The following is a 21,820-nucleotide window of genomic DNA, read 5'->3' on the forward strand; positions in this document are numbered from 1 at the left end:
GAGATATTTATTCAAAAATGTCTAAATTATAGCCACCCAAATTACGGGAATCAAAACGTGCCTGTCGTAAAGGATTACAGAGAATTCGTTGCTAAATAAAGTGAATGGAGGAGAAGACAAAACTATTTCCCACACAGTCAATATATATACTATCCACCAGTATTGGGCGAATATAAATTGCTTCTGTTTTGCCAGTTTGCTCACATCTGAAACGGTTCCGCTGTTTTTGGCGCACTGCTCTCAGCCTGTAGGCATCTGGCACCCAGTTTTCGTGTTTACGACTTATTTTTCAGTTGTTGTTTTTCTTGTTCGAATCGAAAAACGAACAAATGAAACGTACATTAACCGAAGTAACTGGGACAAGCCTGGTCATACCGATAATAACATGTACTTGTGAAGTTGGAAAAAAATTGAGCATGACGTCGCCAAGCTCTGTACGGTTGGGCCCGCCTCCACCCGGCTGTGAGATAGGCCACAATAAACCAGCTCTTTTAGGGTTAAATCTCAAAATGTAGTTATATTTTGGCCACCTCCGGACCAAACTCTGCTCTTGACGTGGATTGATTTAGACAAACAAGCAAAAGACTGCACTCTTTTCTCCACATCATTCAATTAAACACTGATTTTGATTTCAAAATCGATTTTAAAACAGCTGTGGTGCATTGTTTGGTCGTAACAATGGGTGAGATGCGGAGACAATCGACCCGTGGTCTGTTACACTCAGTGCTGCAGTTCTTTAATCCCGAAATACATGCTGATGAAGAAATGTTGAAACCTGTTTTCAGGATATGTTATTGGGACTGTTTCTGTGCTTTAATCGAAGAAGCATGACGGCAGGAAGTTTTTACTTTTTTGTAGTCATGTTAATGTGTTTGTCAACTTCCTTCTCTTGGCAACCTAATATTCTTGGTTCTTCAATCAAGGGGCATAAAGATGTAGATGACAGTATTGTCAACAGTGAATCCCGGCATTTTCTGGAAACAGAAAGAAAGGGAACTGTGGTCACTGCCGAGACAAAACAGAGGTCGGAGCAAGTCCGTGGTCCAGTCCAATTTCCCACAAACATCGGGGATTATAGTGAGGAGGAGATGGGAGGATATGAGTATGATGAAGATGCCTCGTACGAAGATGAAAATGACCAGGGAGATCTTGAAGCGGGGCGGGGCAGCATCGTCGAGGAGGACGAAATGCTCCCGGAGGACTACGAGGGGAACTGGTTGGTCAACGACACGGTAGATGGCAGCGAGGCCAACGAGCTGCGAAACTTCTCCCGGACCAGGCACGGCCAGGAATACATGTTAGAGTCGTCAGAATGGGAGCCGATGGATTTGGATCCACTCAACGACGGCAGTATGCTCGTGGTAACCATGACATCAGACGACTTTGACGCGAGCGTCTATGAGGATAGGATAGTGAGGATGGTCAGTTTCTGTAAGTGAAGCTTTTCTGTTTGGAATGTTTATATTACTGAATTGTCCAAATTCTTTGAATTCTCTGTATCTCTCTAGCTACTCTGTTTCTATGGTATGACACTGTTACCCCTCCTCTCAAGTGGTACTGGTGCAGTTTTGTTTGCGGCTCGAAATAAGTCTCACTTGGAGAGATGAAAAGTTTTGATTTGATTAATAGGTCATGGCAGCGCACATACTTTCATCCTACACGGTATAATTTGTCATAGGTTTAAATCCTTTTTGCAGGATGTCGTGCTACGGTCGGGAATTTGTCGATTTAGGGTACATCTGAACACATCATATCTTACGACGTGGATGGTACAAGAATAAATTCACCCTTAACGATGAATGATGCAAGACAATATTTATGAATTAAATGTATTTAAAAAATGTACGATGGAAGTACATTGGCCTACATTCAGCGACAAATTACTGTGTGAGGTGAAATTGAACAGTTTTCGTCAATTTACCACAGTCAAACAAAACGAATGCACGTATATCTCATTTTGACAACTACCCAAACGGGACAGAGAAAATGAGGTAGGCCTATTAAATATTTGAAATCAAAACAGATGCGAGCTGAATCCTACAAAGCAATATGCACATGTAGCAAAATCACAGGTCCAATTGTACGAGAAACAGTTTACACTCGTCCGAGACTCCTTATGTACAGGTTATCGATCAGAGTTACACAGACAAGAACATCTGTGACCATAAGGCCACGTGTAATAAAATCAGAGCTACTGCAAAACAAAAGCACACCACGGAAACCAGATGACAGTTATCGTGCGTGTGTTCAACTTGCCTGCAATACCTGGGTTAACTACTATCGGGAAAAATCACTGCGGACTTGTCTTCATCCAAAGCTGCAGTTTCACGCACGGGTGGGATTGTTAGATCGTGCAGTATGACGCGCGTGACGAGTCCCATCTTCCTCATCTGCGCTCTGCTAGTGATAACTTCCGTCCAATCCAAGCTGACCATGCACCAGCAGCATATGAAAATGCACCAGGAGCTTATGAAGAAGAAACAGCAGGCAGCAGGGACGGCTGCTAAGCAGGAGGGTTCTGCCGTGACCCCGAGCCCGGCAACTGACGCAGCACCTCCGAATGCAGAAGCACGGGCGGCTGGTCGAGGTTCCGCCAATAAGAATCAGCCTGTGACAACCCCTGAGCTGAATATAAAAAATGTCCCGGCAAATGCTGATAGGGACCCCAATAAGATGACCAGATCAGAGGGCACTTCAAAGGCGTCCAGCGCAAGACACTTTAATCAAAAACTAGCATCGAAGGAGACAATCGGTGCTCCTGGAGGTACAAATCAGAAAACCACGACCGAATCTTCGCACCAACCCAAGAAATTGGTTGAGACGGTTACCAGAGGCATCAACCTTGAGAACACAAAGCCGTCGAAAGAACCTCACCTAAGCATCCTCTCTGCGAAAAACCTGGCATCAACAGAGGACCTGACAGGCAAACAGGAGGGAAAACCGGTTACACCTGACGATGAGGTGATCTTTATCGATGGCAGCGCTGAGGATACCGGTAAGATTGACGGGGGACGGGTCAAGACCTACCCTGACCCGGATTTGGACAACGAAGATGGGGGGCCTGGCGACAGGGAAGGATCAATGGAGGGCGATAATGATGATGAGGATTATTCCCGCGAGGATTACGTTGACCAGAGACAAGAAGAGGCAGAGCGCGAGGCCAGGTCAAGCCTTGACGAAGAATTAATCCATTCCCTGAGTTATGAAGACTTTGAAGATGCCCTCTACGATGAGAAATACAACATGTTACATTTTGGTAACGTATCCCTCAATGAGGCCGCACAGCAGTGGACGAAATTATTCTCTCTTAGTGTACATGTAGACGCAACTCAAATTCGTATACATTCATAGTTAGTTGATTTCACTCTTGGAAAAAAGTCTTTTCAGTGCATTTTTTCCCTTTGGTTTCAGCTTATGAAACCATGTCTGATCTGAGCACGGCACTCCGCGAGCAGGGTCGAAATTGTGAATTTAGAATATCATGTTTACATTGCTTCATGTTGAAAAACTGTCAGAGGCTTAGTGGACTCAAGCCATTCTGTAAATTGAATTTGAAAAGAGTGTATAAATTGCGCTCCTCTAGTGTAGCGCAGGTGGTTTTCATAAAAGCAAAAACTAATATAATTTCCCTTTTTTGAATGAAGTGGTCTAGATAAATACTCGAACAATGTATGCGTGTGTAGTATGAATAATTGTGATCCCAAAACATACGGCACAGATCCCATTGTTCCCATGCGGCCGTTTATAATGCATGAGCGAAACAAAAGACTGGCGCCGCTGTCACGTGTCTCTTCGTAGCCAATACCGTTAGGATGACCGCTGCTTTCAGCTCTAAATCTGAAAGAGTGAAACTAGGGCCAAGACGATTTAGAGTTAAAATCACCCTCAATTTAGATTGAAATACTCTGTCTAAATAATCACTTCAGCCGGAGCTCGCGTGAAACTCGATCTTTTCTATTGAAGAAATTTCACTCTAAATGTCTGGTCCCTAGTTTCTGACTGTGGAAGTGGATTTTTACTCGAATCGACTGAGTTTTCACTCCGAAAAGAAAGAGCTCACCAGGACAATCCTTGAATAAAATGGGTTCGTGATAGCAAGTAAGGAATTTCGTACTGAAATAGGTAATTTAGTAAAAACAAAATTAATATGCGCTCTAAGTGTACAGACATAGGCCGGGCGAATAGTGTTTTGACGTAAGGTATAATTGCTTCGTTACACCTATAGGGTATTTAGAAAACAGGAAACAGGACAGAAGAATGAAATCTACCGGATGTTAAGAGGGATTTACATTCAACGTCATATTGCTAAGAAAGGTTTTCGGTGCAGTTTTCGTTGTTTAGTAGGGAGAAAATGACACCTGTTCATAGAGTTTAAAAAGTATGAGAAGGCCTACCCCTTATCTTCGATGCATTCAGTGCACATGAATGCAAGTGCACCTTTTTTCTGGCCAAACAACTGCGTTGGCTGATAAAAACGAGCGTTGCCCAAACCCAGAACATCGACTCCGGAAAATTTGGCCGTGTCCGGTTTTCAGCCTCTCTCGTTGTCATTCTTCCATTCCCTTACAGTCTCCGCAGGATGTGAAGAATGTGAGAAGTTCCGACCCCATTTCCGGAAGGCAGCGAAGAAGATTTGGCTGACAGAGCAAGAATCTGAAGAGAACGTGGAGGTGATCTTCTACGAGGTGACGGACCCACAGCTACTGGTTAGGTTCAACCTCAAGGTTTTGCCAACCGTGTTCTTCTTCAGGAGCGGCGTGCCGATTTTGTACGAAGGTAGAACCTCTTGAGATTATTTCGATAGTCGAAAGCAAAATAGGCCTATATTCTAAACCGCGTCTCACCAATGCAACGTCCAATCAAAAAAATCCTAAACAGTAAAAGCCACCAACATTTTACACTTGTCTTTGTATTTAGTTATCAATCCAAGTCAAGCAAGCCGAACCAAACCAGTTTAGTTATAAAAACAAAACAAAACAAAACAAAACAAAACAATAAACCCTCAAAACAACAACAACAAAAACACTGCAAATTAAGTCTGTACGTTTTGGTGCCAGCTCTGCCCAAGGATTTTATTGAAACAGTCGTCACCCAACAGACCTGGTCAGTAGCGTAAATTGGGTTCATGGGGTAGGGGGTTGAAGGGGACGAAAGAGGAACAATTTTCATCCTTAGAAAATACTCATTGCCCCCAATAAGTAGCAGTAGGCCTAACGTTTCTAAAATCCTTTCTAAAAGCCACTGGATTGGACCTAGCCACTTAACATCAATCGGAATTTAACGCAAATCACTATAATGTAGGGCCTATAGCGATAGTATTTTTTTTACATTCATCGGAAACATTAAAATGGCGGCGGGATTGTGAGACTGTGTATGTAATACTAATAGTTTCTTCTTCTGTAGGGGACTTAAACGCTGATGCTTTAGTGAGTTGGGCCCTTGCCCACTTCAAGGTGCTGAGCTGGGCCCTAACGGACAAGAATTTTGACAAACTGACAGCAGGGACCAAGGACCTGGACTCCACGGTGCGGTGGCTTGTCCATTTGTAAGTTCCTGGGAAACACAGGCGGTTGGCTTGCGAAACGGCACTATGGACTGAACACTTCTTGGCATCTAAAATCACTCGCTCAGTACAACACAACGATGTCTTGCACTACTGAAGAAATAAGATAATGGACAGCAAATTCGTTGTCAGGTCTTATGAAAGCTTAAAATCAACCGTTTGGTTTCTAGAAAAACCAATTTTAGCATATCGCGTTTAAGGTACTTCATTCTTAGATTTTTAACATTGATTTCGTTTTCAAAAACCAGCTGTGATGTGGACGCGGTGGGCTGCGATGGATTCATGGCGACATGGGAGAGTGCAGCATCCAGGTTTGTGACCTTCGTAATGATAGCGCCAAAGTCATCTTTACGACTCCATTAACTTCCCTCCTGGCACGCCCCAAATGGTTCACCAAGTACCGGTATACTTGTTCTCTCCTAGACCACCTCGATCAGGTTTTTGTTCGACTAGTAATGGCAAAAGGGATTGATGGCGAACCTACAGCCAACTCTACTGAACACAGCAAATACACTTCAAAAGTCATGTCGAATTTCATTTCATTTGTGGTCATTTTATCGAAGGTTGAAAGATCAGGTCGAGTTTGGATACGTTGACGTAGGGGTTGAGGCTGGCCTTGTGAAGCAGTTTAACGTGGATCTGGACAACCTACCGGCTGTCGTCCTGTAAGTATGAGGAGTTTTTGGTTTTGTTATACGTCTTTGGGTCAACTTTTCAAGTTCGACTTGATATTTCTGTTATCTTTCAACGGATTCTGTGTATTGCCGCTTATTTTGCAGCCTAAAGCAGGGCCAAGCATACTGGTGCACGCTTCCGCTCATCGAACTGACAACTGATAGCATCGTGCACTTCGTTAAGGAAGGATACAAGAAGATCGAAGAAGAACACATGCCAGCTAAACTAAGCACATTGTAAGTTCATTACATCAACTTGCAGAGACAAACTTAATGTAACCGCTGCACGCACAAGCCAAATGGGCAAATGCATGTTTTGCATGTTACAAAACGTGTGTTGCCGGCCACAAGCTCATCTGATACAAGAACTGATTCAAGGCCCGACTGATTTGTCACAAGGAGTATGCTATCTTTACAGTATGGCGTTGTTTGTGAAAATAACCTACCAGTTAAAACAGAAGTTTTGTTCGTTGTTTAAAGGTCGTCTAAGGAAAAGAGATAAAAAAGTTGATAATTAAGTTGCATTGAATTGGATTTCTTATTTAGTAACAGTAACACGCCACTGTCACGCGAATGCGGCTCAGAGAAGCCATTTCCCTTTCAGACAAGGAGGTCTGAGACTAGAATTTAAAATTCCCGATTCCCATTTCTTTTTTGCAGAATGACACTAATGGTTAAAGTGGGTGCTAATACTAAGGTGAGGAGACTGCTGAAAATAACCTTAACATTAAATAAAGGATCAATGAATCGATGCCTAAAGTTGACATTAAAATACAGGAACGGTCAAAGTACAAATAACTGGGCTGCATGTGTTGGCATTTGGTAGAACAAGTTGAAATTATGAGTAGACTTCATTGCAGTCGTTAAATAGTTTAGTGGAAAGTCACGGAATACATTGCTGGGAGAAGTAGCTAAGGAGACAGATATGCTACCAGAAGAATCAAGCACCAAAGTTTCTCTTAAGTAACAGAAGATAGTGAATTGATAATGACGAACAAATCCAGAAGAACGTCAAAATACAATCATACAATCCTCCATCCCTGACACGTGAGCTAGGCTGAAGGTCAGAACAAAATGTTGGCGAACACGAAACTAATGCAATTTCTTTCAACCCCTAAAACTAGCCTCTTTTTCTGGCAATTTCCAAACCACAGGGCATTGGCATCATGCTGGTCGCAACTGCTATACTTCTGTACGTCATCTACATCTGCTTCTGTCGGAAGCGGCCACTCCCGGATGTTGGCAAGGAAAAGGGAGTTTAACACAGACTGAAGGGGGAGGGGCGGACCCAGGACGACCATTTTTTTTTAGGAGGGGGATTTTTTCGGGGGCAGCCAAAAACTTGCTCATACTTCTATATGGCCTTTCTATGGGTTACGAGTACTTTGGGGCTTTTATTACACGTTTGGAAGGAAATTAAATAAAAGTCCCAAACAACTGCCTTTGGGCAAGTATTATCCCCCACAAAAGCCCCGTTTCCCCCTCCTGGATCCGCCCTTGGTCCTGAAAGTAACTCTTAGGTGGGGCCGGTGGTGGGGGCTTGGAAAGATAAAACAAAATGAAGAGGCGGCGAATAGCAGTTCGATAATCTAATGACAACACAAAGTGCTTACACTGTTGGAATATCAACAATGAAAATCGAGACCAGGAAGACAAAGAAACCAGCTCCACACCTGTATAGTTTTAATAAGTATTCCTCTGAACCTTTATTTTACATGTTCTATTGTGTTAGGTTTCAAACCCGAAAAGTACACCTTTGTATCTCAGTTACAGTGCTTATAGAAAAGTTGTAGTTCCACAGTGGAGTTATTACAATATTGTAATAACTTACATTATTGTAGAAATGAAGTTATCCTTGACATGTGACATTCAATGATGAAGAGTTCCATGGCTAATTTACTCAGTACTATTTTATAATTTAGAATTACATTATTTACACATTGGTTAATTATATATGCATGCATATCACAAGGCGGCAAATTAACACAGTTCAATATTTGGCTTTTTTTTTATTTTACCCCATTTTGTACAGTAGCCAATATATTCAGAAAAATAACTCTCAAATAAGTTTGAAAAATAAATCATGCTTTTGTATTTCTAGTGCATTACACATCGCCACAAAAGCTCTAACTTTGCATAAACAGACATTAATTAATTATCCATCCACGGGTTTCTTAAATTTTAATTAAGGTATAGCTGATATGCTTAATGAACTCGTCCGTTTACATACATTGGCCACAAGGGGTGCGGGTGCTAATTTTGTCAAGCAGCTACAAGCACACAGCAGTACTAATATTGTGCCCCATGAAGCCAGTGACACAAAATGCAGACCTTGGTTCTTTTCTCAATATAATCTTGGCTTACCATTTAACACAAGCACTTAAACCTGAACGTCAGCCTATTCCTCCACCTGCACACATTGTAAGTCCTAAGTACCCTTCCCATACCACTGAATTCCCGCTGCTCTTCATTGATTAATAATTAAAAACCCTACATCACGTGTTTCTTTTACAATACTAACTTTCACTCATCGTGACCTGTCCCCCGACAACGGCAGAAAAGTAAAAAATAAACCAAGTTTTGAGATGATAATGTTCTTGCAATAATAATGTGAGTTAATCGGTGAGTTAATTTTTAAAATCTGACGATTTTGAGTTTAAAGTTGCTTTTAGACTTTCATCTGAAAAGGGACTCATTTTATGAAAACTAATCACCTCTTTCCGGAGAAGTGTCGCAAAATAAAAGAGTTATCAGAAGTTACACATACAGTCTTATGAAATGAGTCTTTTAACATTTTACAATGAATACTTCACTGGATTATCTCATATTACTGAAAGTGAATCAACCGACACATTTTAATACAGTTCCATGTTTTAATCTGATAAAAATCAACTTAAAAATGTAATTCAAGAAACGGAAGGCGTATTTCCTTATGGTTAGTCAAATTTAAGCAGACACTTAATTGGAGTAAAGCCAATTTCAAAAAGAGTTTTAAAAACAGAAAAAAAAGACTTATCTCTGTAAGAAGCATTTAACAATTTGGAGCTGAAATTTACAGTGTCACCCTGCTACCAACAAAGGTTTGACGAATCCCTAAACAACATGGAAGAAGACCAAAGTTTCTCATTCAGGCAGGCTCCTACTCGGGCATGTCATTCAAAAACCTAAGAAAGTAACATTGCGTAGATCGAATGAATCTGATACGTGTACCCTGACAAATTTTCTAACAGAAACTTTGTATGTACATTATCACATGTGTGTAAACAGGCTTCTTTGGTACGAAGACAAATGCAAGCAAAAAGTACTGTTACAATCAAGATGTGAAATAAAGTACAAGAGGGCATGTTAATACCGCTTACGGCACAATACCCGTGCATGTAGTACACAAATATTAATTTCCACAGGGTTCTAAATTGACAACAATGACCTTTTCAATCAATCAAGACAACAGAAGTTTTGTGCGGTAGCCATCTTGTCGGGCAGCTCTTTTGTACCACAAGGAAACCTCCTTTGTACATATACCCTGTGGAACAGAAGCACTGGCCTTTAAGATGGCGGCCATGTGAGCCCTCCATACACACTGGTAGCTTAAATTGTGACATTCTAGGATGGCATGGAGGATCCATGCACTGGTCTGGAATTATCACAACTTCTGGTGGATGCAAAAAAGCACGAGTTGAAACTACTATACATAATTTCCTGCCTAAACATTAGCATGGATACGTATATCTGTCTGCTCAAAGCAGAATTTTTTTTATATTTCTCAAACTTTTTTTGCCGATTTAAATAATATTAGTGGCTGCAACGTTCCTTCCTTAAGAAAACTTTAAAAGTTTTGAATACATAAATTAGTCAACCCTGTACATGCAAGGTAAAATACCAGCATTTTTTAACAGATTCTAGCTTCTAAGGGAGACATGAAATTCAAACATGAATGTAAAAGGTTGAATTGCTGCTGTCAGATACCCCTCCCCCCAAGAAAATAAATCAGTGCAACTGATTAAAGGAATGTGTTAGGGAACTTTTACATGTTTTAAGCAATGTTAAAACAGAGTATAGATGGTTCATGTGAACACAATTACATTGTGCAAAGAAAACATTTAAACATGTAACAATGAACTTGGGAGAAGCCGTCTTGTTAGGGCAACTGCTCCCCATAATGGCTATGGTACCCTTTACAAAAGGGGGGAGGGAGATATCAGAAAACATGCAAGAATATTTAAGAGATGTAACTACGTGTGCCTACATGTAAGCATACAATGTTTGCTGAGCTGTTGGGAAGAGTTGATTCTGCCATGACCTATGGTTATTCTTAATCTTGAGTTGTGCCAGGTACAACTTACAGATCAGAATTGGGAGTTGATTAGGGGCATCGTATTCAGATGCGTATACACCTTTCCTGAAGGAAAACAATTTCGTGTCCCTATGGTTGCTTCTAGTTCATTTCAATTTGGGTACACAAATGTCATGCCATCTGGGTCAACACAGATAAATTATAAATTATTTCAAACGACCAAAGAAAACATTTTGATGCAAGCCTCCTGGAAATGGAAGTACAATCAAGCATGCCACATCATTTTTAAAACAAGTCTAACCAGCATTAAACAAGAAATTGCAAATGCTCATGAAAATATTTTCATGCGACAAGCACTCTACTGTTATGGCAATCAAATTACAATGTTCAATTTTCTTTCAGAAAAAGTGTATGTTGTAACCATTATTTTCCTAATGAGAAAAATGGTCACATGTTCTTGATACTTTATACCGACATCCAATTAAATATTACACCAGAGTCAATGAAAGAATCGGAATTTTTGCAATAGAAAATCAAGAATACCGACCATAAATTTGCACTTGTGAAAAAAATATACAGAAAGACCAGCAAGTTGTACCACTGAAGATTTAAATAAATAAATAAACATATCTACTGTTACTGGTAATTTTTTTCAAATCAACAGGAATGAAGAGGAATGATTATATTGAATACCGCTTTGAGAAAACAGGTTTTAAATTATGGAGATTCTCACACCATGAAGAACATTTCCCCTTTCCCTGTATATTGTTGGCTTCTTAATAATAATACATGTACAAATTTGTATATTGTCACAATCTCACTGAAAAGAGTAATTCGCCCGAATTCGCTCGAGTTCCCGCACAACAGACTACTGCGGGACTGAACAAGTTTATTTGCAAGCAGCCCGAGTGCACTAAATGTTACCAACTACACTGAGGAAGGGATAATAAAGCAAGGAGGCATTTCCTGTCAGCACACCGATTTACTTAGTATGGCGTGCCATTGGTACAAAAAACACTGCTATTACTTGACGAAAGTTGGCCAACTATGTACAGGCGAGCACTTGGAAAGAACATCCCACTCTTCTAAAAATGTCATGACAATGGAGAAATTATGTAACGTGGTTGTTTCTGAAAAAAATTCTTTTCTTTGCTCCTTTTGCAAGCTACAATGTACACCTATGTTCATGTTCTGTCCTTGAATCAAGACTAGAAAACAGAGCAAATTGCAAAGTAGACATGGTACATGTAGAAAATGAAAACTACAGTAAATCTGCATTTTTGGTGGGAAAATTAATAACACTGGAACACAGAAATCACAAGACTGATTTGTGATTTTTGAGATTTCATGTCTGTGATTTAAAATAAATGAGATCACTAAAAGGTGTTCTGCTACCATTGCTAGGGAATTTTAATTATGAGACAAGGGTTCCCAGTTGAGTTGATTGAACCAAACCTTTAATTTTGATGGCCCAATTTTGTGTACAAATTCATTCTTAACTTGATAAGGCGTTTCACAATGGCTCAAAGCATGCATTGCTATTTTTTGGCAAGTTGCAAATGCAACCCAAAAATGTACAGCTACATGTGCCAGCAACACAAAAAGCATACATTCCAAACAGACTACATGTAATTAACTGAAATGTTGCACAGTAACACATTGCAAGGTCGACTATAAAACATATATTTTTTAACCAAATTAATTTGTTTTGTCCTAAAAATACTTCTTTTGAACTCGGCCAAGTCTTTTCGCCCCTTCATTTATTTGTTTAATCCAGTCAGGCAATATAAGGCATATACTGGCCAGCTCTAACTCTGTACACCTACGTATAACTATACTATGCACACCTTCAAAAAAAAAGGAGTTAAGCAGAAAATAGGGATTTGTCAAAGGCTGTCTTTTGTAAATATCTAGTTCCATCCATCTGGTCAGAATGGCACTGTCTTTTGACCCACTATGCTACATTCTGTCTCAAAAAATAGTCTAAACAAGAAAGTGCACCTTATTTCAAACTTTAACAAAATAATGCGATGCACTTCAGGCTGTTTACAGTAACATTTAACTAAAGATGTGTGGCACACTCCAACATGTACTGTATGCTACAGTTCCTCCACAGCATTGACATCTACTGCCGTATGATCTTCAGGCAAACTTGAATTCTCAGTTCTGATTGGTCGATCCATTGCAACAAACAGTGTGATGCTAGTATACAACCGTATTGCACGGTTCAGATCATATGTACATGTACCTACTGTACATAATACACTGTTCTAACTCGATGCACTGCGCTATTTTTACGCTAAAAGCAAACACACATCTGCATGACTGTAAATTCAAAAGTAATGTGTTTGCCTGTGCTAATTGTCACGTGTTTAAATGCACGTTCAATTCTAACAATTTCCTTGTAAGCCCTGTAGCTATTGTTGTTATTGAAACAAGTTCAAACACAAATAATTCCAATGCTCCCTAGATAAAATTGCAGAATTGTGGTACATCATTGTTACTGTTTTTTGCTGTGCGCCTTATGAGATCTTTTGTGTCCCACATGGCCGACACAGACGTACTACATTATTCCGTGTTCCACTCGCACCCATGTGATAACTAATAATATCTCATCACAAATTGCCACGTGTGTATACATGTAAGCCTATATGAGACCTAGGAACCCTACTCCTGCTTGGTTCTTGCCTTGGTCATCTTTTCACCGTACTGTGCATTTAAATTTACTGCTGCAAGGAATGGAAATATATGTCTCTTGAACTGAACTGGATTGAATTAAACCCTACATCATCCACTGCATACACGTGTAAAGCAGGATCTCTAGCTCCTCAAAGGACTTCCACATGCTTCAAATAAGTAGTCTTAAATAACAATAGTGGCATGGTGGATTATATCCCTATGCTGTATACTGCAGGAATACCTTTGGTGCGACTACGGATGCCATGACCAACAGGTGCAAAAAAAAAATGGCTAGGACTGCAGCGCTACGTTTCAAATGACAGTGGGTGATGACATGCTCTTCAGCTCCCTTCCAGCACTGCACAGACACTACCGAGCTCTTGTGTTCATGTCCTTTGTAAAAGCCCTTGTTCGCGCTACATCAAAGCGCTAGAGGTCTTTTCGTTTGCGAGAAGAGAATTTTTTCGGTGGTACAGTGTATAAACTGAAAACCTTATCTTACTGACTAGGCCAAACATTCCAAAGACATATTTACACAAATTTGCTCCCTTTCTAACCCTAAGTGAATAAATTCTCTTCTACAGCCACTACCGGAATATACATGTACAGTACATGTATGTACCGTAGGCTATATTCTATGTTATTTTTTTTACAGTAGGTTAACATAATATCTAACTGACAAGAGTTTAAGGTTGGCTTTCATTGTGATAATGTGTATCCAAGAAATTTAGACCAGTGAAGTTCTGCTGAAGAACTATTCAGTCTAAATGTTTAGTGCTGTGAAAAACAACACACTGCTAATCATTCAGGATAATCTATCAGTGGGAAGAGCAACCTGACTGGCTCTCAGGCATCAGCGAAGACAAAGAAAATAAATGTGAACCATTCACTGGGCTGGGAGAGATGCACTAGTTGTCCAAACATAAGAGAAAAACATGACCCCAACATGGTTCCACAATCAAACACTTCCATTAGCTTTTCTGCTCTCTCGTTTCTGCTCCCCGAAATGCGTCAAAAACATGAGCTCAGCCTGTACCCGGTGCACGTACCTAACAAGCGCAGCCGCTCTTCCCCTCGCTCGCCTCGTCTACCTCCATGGGCAGGCCGCGGCCGTTGCCGTGGGCGACCACCGCACCAGGGAACTGGCTCTTGTCCACGCTGCGCTCCATGCGCAGCATGACGTTGTCCAGCAGGCACTCGATGGCTTTACTGATATTGTTGCCCGTCTTGGCACTCGTCTCGAAGTAAGGCAACCTGTGGACAGGTAACATTATAGTGAGAAGTGGTTCAGCAGGTATGTCCCCCCCCCCATCAATACAGATCGCTAGCCTAAGCTCAAAGAACCACCTGTGCTGCAAATTTGCTTCTCTTTTTGTGCAGGTGAGAAATAATGCTATGAGTAGGTTTCTTTATTCCTATGTATTCAAGCTGACAGAGCTTCGAATAGGTTCCATACTGCTTGTCCAGTGAGGCCTGCCCAGCCTGTCAGATGATACCAACAGAGCCAACCAACAAACCTGTCAGAAAAACCAACCTTGCAAGATTATTGTAGACTATACAGTACATTATACATGTATATGAGTACCTGTACATTTGTACATGTACCTTGATCAAATGGGCAAGATATGGGATATATCCATTAATTGTAATCCAATCCCATTGCCAAAGGCAGAGTGCAATGTGTGTGATAAAGGTGAGACCAGGTACATGTATGGAACAAGGGACGAAGGAAATGAATCTGTTTCATTATGAGAAATGGGGAAATCTGATGAGAAAATTGGCCCATCAGTGTCCAACAACCTGGTGTTGCCTTAATGAGTTACCCCGTACCTGTTGTGAGACAAAGAAAATGCGTGTCCATGTACATGTATCACATACAGTAGGATATTTCAATATCCAACCAGATTCTCGTTAAGCTCACTATTTTAGTAATCTTTTGTCTTTAGGAACATGTATTCATTTTATGAGTTACTTTGATTTTTCTAGTGAAAGACTTCATTCCACGATTCTGGAGAGCAAATTTGCTTTAAAACTTTTTTTGTGTTAGCAAAGTATGTGTAGCAATCTATTAGTCAGTCTTTTATTGAAAATTCAAAATATGTTAAACACTAATAATTAATAACTTCCAACTTGATGCAAAATGACCTAAAGTAATAAAATGGGACAAGACATTACCAGGATTTTTCCTAGCAATCAACCCAGAGAATCACTCTAAGTTGGCATCATATCTGTTTTAAAACTTTCCATGGAAATCAAAATCTGTAAAGAAGCACGACAAATTAATTAACTACCGGTATTACAAATAACCAACTGACAAGTTCATTAAAGCTAACATGATCAAAGCATTGTACTGATCACCTCAGAGTCAGTTCGGTATTTCATAAAGGCAAGGTCTTTCGGGAACAAAGCACACGCGTTCAATGTAAGTCTGCCTATGGCTGTACTGACATGACAGACTACTGCATGGAACTGTTGTTGTTCCTAAATAGCCTTGGATGCACTTCAGTTTGGGCATGGGCTGTTGGAATACTGAACTGGTTCATGCGTCAGCTGTTGCTGGCACTCCCCACAAGCCCAAGCCCATGCGCAACTGTCTGACTATATGGATAATGCAGATCTGTCTGTTTAAATGCCTACTTGGAGCCAGTGCAAAGTGATTCAAGAACTGTTCCACTCTTTAGTGGCCCCGCAGCTGTGCAGAGGCCAAAAAGTGTTTGGTTTCTACATGGTCAGCGCAAGCGCTGCAGTAGCCCCGCGGGTATGCAAAATGACGCGTTTGTTATTCAATATGGAACGATATCTGAAAGCTGCCCAAATTGCTAGATCAACTGGGAATCCTGCCACCGTATCATTTAAAATACATGTTTAGCTTCTATACCCATACAATCGTGTAATAAACGATATCACTGTTTGATGATATGGAAAGATTCCCACCCTAGAGAGGGGACCAGAGGGAAACAGAGTTGGTCTTGTATTTAAAACTTGTAAATGCTCTAAATGTATCTGGGAGCTTTCCTTCTCGCATGCTTTCTTTGGTGTTGATGTTATGATGTTGACTGCATCGTGTGCTGAATACTGAAGACAGTTGCTGAGGTTTTTTCACTGTTAGGCAGTGGCTTCACTGACAAAATGGATCAGAAGGACACATGCTTGTTCTACGCTAGACTAAAGACAAGTTTGAAAGCTGTATCGCACATTGCATCGCTAAATAGTGCCATGCAGTTTTAAAATTGGATTCAAGATTGTTCAAATTGCTAACTGCATGGCCTCCTATTTTCCCACTGCATCTGCATCAATGCGATCTGGAGCTACATGTACCACGACAGAGATCAAAACTGTCGCTGTTCCAAGCCTCCTGGCTACACTTACACGTACATGTAAAAGGCAAAAAATGATTGAGTCTCTAGTTTCCATGGTACCAGGAGACTGGAAATAATCATTTTGCAGCCAGTTGATACTCTTGGATTGACAGAGGCAGGTGGTGGATCAATAGGGGCAAGGAGAGGCATCTCTGATCTTTGCCTTTTTCTTCCCACTGAAATTTTAAAAGGTCATGATGTACTAGGAATTTGTCATGGCATTTTGTACATGCACTTTACTCAAACTCCACAGCCACGTTTTCTGGGAAGTTACATTTAGGCAACAAAACGGATTCCCAACATTATGTTTCTCCCTTTTTTTTCAAATGCTTAGGACTTCCCTTTCGGTTTCTTAACAAAACCGAGACAAACTATCACATTTTACTCTGAAAGAAAATGCATGGCAGGTAGCCAAGAACGATTGTTCATTCAATCAATTTTTCAAACTACTGTAGCAAAGAATTCTTACAAAATTGACAGTGGAACTTCAGAACTCTAGAATCATTTTCCAGTATCCATCGTTTTCTTCCCTGTTGTCCTTTTCCCTGGTGTTATTGTCTGTGACTGTTTCAAAAGTAGGAGTATTAATGTACCATGTATTCACAACAACAGCTCTTGCCGGCAACTTACCCGTACTTTTCTGCCATTTCCTTGGCTCTCTCATCCGAGATGGCTCGATTCTCCTCCAGGTCTGACTTGTTGCCGCATAGCACAATGTCAGGGTTCTCACAGTAGGCGTGCATCTGCAGCTGTGTCATCCAGTTGCGGATGTTGATGAAGGACTGCTCATTAGTGAGGTCAAACAGGAGGAGGAAACCCATGGCGTCGCGGAAGAACGCAGTTGTTAGGCTTCGAAACCTTTGGGGGAGTGGAATGATAGCAGTACAAGAAGGTTTGTCAATTTACATACATTGCACTTTAATAATGTGCTCTATACATGTGTACGTGTAAAATTAGAACTTTGCTCTGTAACAATACACAGTGCTTCAGTACGATAGTTCAATCCTTGGCCATGCTCCGAATGCTCCGGTTACAGCAAAAAAGTCTTGATTATCACTTGATTCCACAAGAGGGTTTTACCAAAATCTCCACCATGTCTCCCAGCTTGGGCTTCATCATTCAATACAACACATGTACTGTACATGATATCAAACATTTTTTTTTATTATGGACTGAACACTATCTCAATAACTCTGGCATCAAAAACAATGTCTAAGACAAAACAGCAGTTATGCAAAACCTTCCAAAACCTTGAAGAATTGGCTTGTACATACATGTAGTTGAGCTGCACCTGAAGCCTACACTTGACTAGAATATCCTTTTTAAACATTAATGGTGAGACATCATGCTCTTGGACATACATGTAAAACCAAAGTCCCAAAGTCCAACTTTGTGATTCTCTAACCATCAAGATCCCACATGCTGAAGTCTGGCTCAAACTGAAGCTGCATCCGAATCTCTTGTCTAGAGCTACCGGTACATTTACATGTACAAGAAGGACTAGGTCTTCGCTCCATTGGAAATGCATAGAGACGTGCAGACAATAGACCTAGCCGTAGCTCTGGAAGCCCATTTTGGACAAGGCCTACATGTAAGTCCGGATTGAACCTACATGTACATGTATGTATACGTGTATGGTGTACACGTACATGTATTCATCCAGTTTCGGAAAACAAGACAAGTCAATTTTTATAGGCGATGAACATGAGTAATAAACCCCGCAAGTCTATTTCCTCAGGTGGCAACTAATGCATGCCAATCTAACAGGTACAGGGTAATATACCGTACAACCGCACACAATAAAAGCAATGAGGAATGAAATACTGCCCCCGATAATGTTTGCCCACAGACGAGAGGAATTATTTATTTTAGAGGAAAATAAATTTGATGAGCATGATGAAAGGTGACAAGCACAGACACTTGCAGAATTCCTCACATTGCCTTGTCAAGATCCAGGTTTTATTTTCTTTTAGCAGCATGCACACCAGTATGTCCTGAGTATGAAGTACATGTATACGTGTTAAGTTATAGCACTGGACACTGCATACCGGTACCCAGTACAGTGAAGTGATAGCACTGGACACTGCATACTGGTACCCAGTACAGTAAAGTGATAGCACTGGACACTGCATACTGGTACCCAGTACAGTGAAAAGCGGCGTTGGTGGCACTGGGAGTACTGGTACACATACGGTACATGTACTGGTAGAGTGGCACCATACTGGTAGCTACATGTACATGTACATACGGACTACAACTCACATGCTGAACAATACATGTACATGTACATCAACATATACTGTAGTTACAATAATACAGGGAAAAATTCAATGTTTTTGTGTCCCCAATGTGCTATGTCCCCTCAACACATGTATTCCGAAATTTGTATCCTTGTGGAGATTTGGCTTTGTTCTCCAGTACTAATGCGGTCGCGTGTGAAACAATGTTTTCAAAATGCTCCCATTTCAACATGAATCTCTCACCTGGACTGAAATTTCGACCGAATGTCCCTTGTATGAAACACTTCAATTTGGGATGGATTCTTACGCATTAAAAATTTCTCCTTTTTGAGCAATTTCCAAATATCAGTTTTGTGAAATCCTTGTGGGAACCTATTCACCTTTAGAAATTCCTTGTGGAGACCTATTCAACCCATTCTTCTGGGTCTCCACAAGGCACCATATTTCAGCACATCAGGGACAGTCTCACCTACATGCACTACACTGTATCCCATTACTACACATCTGTAAATGTACCATAGAAGTCTGGCTGGTCCTTTACCCCAGGGTTTTTCTTCCCCCTACTTTTCCTCCAACTTGCCTGTGATTTAGGATTTATCACTGTACTAACCACATTGTATATTCATGAATACAATGCTCAAGTTTAGAATTTATGTACCGCAGCAAAGCCAAAACATGTATACTGTCCATGTGTACTGTACATGTACATGTTACACACTACACTGTACATGGTCTACAGGTGTAACTAGTGTATTACTGACATGACAGACCTGTGTACATGTATGTACATGTACATGTATGTCTGATTTGTTCACTGGTTTGGGGGCCCCGAGTCACTGCACCACGGCCACGGAAGCGGAAGGTGGGAAAGGGAGGACAGTGGCTCCCCTACCCTTTTGGGCGGGAGAGGGATGGCCTCCTACTTTTGCAGGTCCTACCCTGTATAATGGGGTGGGGCTAAATGGATCAGCCAATTAAATGACTGATGCCTGATGGTCTGTCTCCCCCCCCCCTTAATTGGAAATTGTTCTGCCATCGGTGCTCTAAGTGTTCAGACAGGATCGTGCTGCTGAAGTTATAGGAGTAAAGACAGAAAGAGGCTCTCTATTTCACTCAAGAAGAATGTGGGGCCGGGTGCAACAAGCATGCTTTACCTGTTGTGTGGAATTTGCATTCAAATATGCGTCTGAAAATTTACTATTTCAGATGTGGGCGTACATGCATACTCACAGGCTTTGAGACATTTACGGGGGTAGTTGCCTTTTCACTCATGAAATACACATATGTACAATTAGATGGATCTGACAAATTTTTCAGATAAGAGTAAAGTGGCCATTCTTTGATACATGTACAATGTAAGTCAGCCAGTTCAGGGTACGTGTAGTGGGCAGTTGATGGGCAAATAGAAAAGATGAAGGGGAACAACCATTCAGGAATTTGTCCAATTCTCTCTCCTTTCTCAGCAGCGCTCACAACTGTTTTCCTGAAACACTGCCAGTCTGTTGCCACATTACAGTACACATGAGAGTCCATGTGCTTACATTTAACTTCATGAGTGTCAGAGCTCCCTCCCATTTCTTGCAACCTTGGACCCACAAATACACGTAACAATGCACGCAAAATAATTAACTGCACAGAAGCCTCTGAATACAGGCACAGTGCAAATTGCTCATCTTGAAAAGGTCCATCTCAATCATGTCAGTCCTTCACATACCCTGGTACCTGTACGGTAACCAGATAGTAATACAGGTGCATGCATCTGTACCTGTCTCCCAACATTAAACCTGCATACAATGTACAATGCATGTACATGTATAATGTACATTTACCAGTACATGTACATGTATGGTATCAGAGCCCACTATCCTTTAATTCCACCGACAGGTTTTGGGAGGATATCTTGTAGAGACTGAAGACTAAGCAGAGCCCAGCCACTACGACTGGTAACTTTCAAGGAGGCTGATGTCCTTTGAAAGGTAAACAGACGAAGAATAGGAGCAATGTACATGTACATGTACAGACATTGAAATTTCCAAAATAGTAACATGTACAGTACGGTAGGAATGCTCCACGCCAAGATTTTAGAGAATGAATACAGGTACTTAATTTCCAGTTCCCATTTTGTCAACTGCAGTGCTACGGCCGATCACACCACTCCTGAATACCAAGGAAATCTACATACATGTACATGTACATCAAAATTTGGCTGATCGCTTTGTGCAACTATTTAGTGTTTACTCACACCAGATCACTGTTTTCACAAGCTATTCTGCTCCCTGCCCATCTCTGCAGCTAACACTGGCTCAGTCTCCCCTCACCCCCCTCCCCGCAACCAAATCATAATCTGAGTCCTCGTGCTCCGTCAGACCAATTTCCCAATCGCAACCACTGATCATCAGTTTAGGCTGTCTGTTCCCCGGGGGTGGGGGTGGGGGGAGATGGAGGCTTTGCCACAATTTCAGGTTCCCCCGATGATGTGGAGCTGTATGTACTGCCAGTGAGCATGGCACGGTGATAACATTGTACATGTTCTTGATGCTAGCAATTAACCTTTCCTGCACCAGATGGGGCCCCGTGCGAGAACGACTGCTCGGGGTATTATTTTTCCGCGGCACCGAAATGATGGTGGGAGCTTCAGGCAGTCGGAGACAACTTCAATTTAGAGCTTCGCGAGATTCGTTCATTAGTAATAATGATACAGAATTATAACTGTCGTTGGAGGCTGATCATTCCCTATTCACCTTATTCATGCACTGGGACTACACAGGGACATACATGTATTGTCTGTACGTGAACATGTCCATGCATGCAAATGGAGAACAGCTGCTACAATACTGTTTCAACCCCTCTCCTCTTCGAGCTAGCATTAGTAGGCTCATCTGACAAAGAATTACCGTACATAATGTGCTTTTCTCTCCATGAAATTTAATTGGCCAGAATAATTTCAGAAAATCTTTCCACAATATCTCATGCCTTGAACTACATGAACAACACTTGTGTATTACATTGGT

At 41.1% G+C, this 21,820-nt stretch overlaps 2 protein-coding genes across 5 annotated transcripts in view; one reads left to right on the forward strand and one right to left on the reverse strand.

Moving 5' to 3' along the window:
* Positions 1-646: 646 nt before the first annotated feature.
* Positions 647-8,999, forward strand: LOC110987302 (uncharacterized). 2 transcript variants are annotated; one of them, XM_022249909.2, is made up of 8 exons: positions 647-1,431; positions 4,570-4,776; positions 5,404-5,545; positions 5,812-5,874; positions 6,127-6,228; positions 6,343-6,474; positions 6,898-6,934; positions 7,392-8,999. In XM_022249909.2, exons 1-8 carry the CDS (start codon positions 789-791, stop codon positions 7,497-7,499), a joined length of 1,434 nt encoding a protein of 477 aa, XP_022105601.2. In that variant the 5' UTR covers positions 647-788; the 3' UTR covers positions 7,500-8,999. The 2 variants fall into 2 exon arrangements, with proteins under 2 accessions (XP_022105601.2, XP_022105600.2); XM_022249908.2 differs by lacking the exon at positions 647-1,431 and adding an exon at positions 2,216-3,256.
* rab27a (RAB27A, member RAS oncogene family) overlaps positions 7,916-21,820 on the reverse strand; it is a 43,749-nt gene continuing 29,844 nt past the window's right edge. For all 3 annotated transcript variants that reach the window (XM_022249910.2, XM_022249911.2, XM_022249913.2), the window contains exons 4-5: positions 17,200-17,427; positions 7,916-14,464 (exon numbers count right to left, since the gene is read on the reverse strand). In XM_022249910.2, coding sequence (XP_022105602.1) covers positions 14,260-14,464; positions 17,200-17,427 — 433 coding nt within the window. In that variant the 3' untranslated portion in view covers positions 7,916-14,259. The remainder of the gene's footprint in view (positions 14,465-17,199; positions 17,428-21,820) is intronic.

The sequence above is a fragment of the Acanthaster planci genome, linkage group LG08 (genome assembly GCF_054643075.1).
Source record: "Acanthaster planci isolate LZ-2023a linkage group LG08, COTS_SCS, whole genome shotgun sequence".
NCBI classification, from domain to species: Eukaryota; Metazoa; Echinodermata; class Asteroidea; order Valvatida; family Acanthasteridae; genus Acanthaster; species Acanthaster planci.

Coding starts and splice junctions, on each gene's coding strand:
- LOC110987302 (XM_022249908.2), top strand. CDS start 2,359: ATGACGCGCGTGACGAGTCCCATCTTCCTCATCTGCGCTCTGCTAGTG. Junction 4,777..5,403: donor CGTGCCGATTTTGTACGAAG/GTAGAACCTCTT, acceptor CTTCTTCTGTAG/GGGACTTAAACGCTGATGCT. Junction 6,229..6,342: donor AACCTACCGGCTGTCGTCCT/GTAAGTATGAGG, acceptor CTTATTTTGCAG/CCTAAAGCAGGGCCAAGCAT.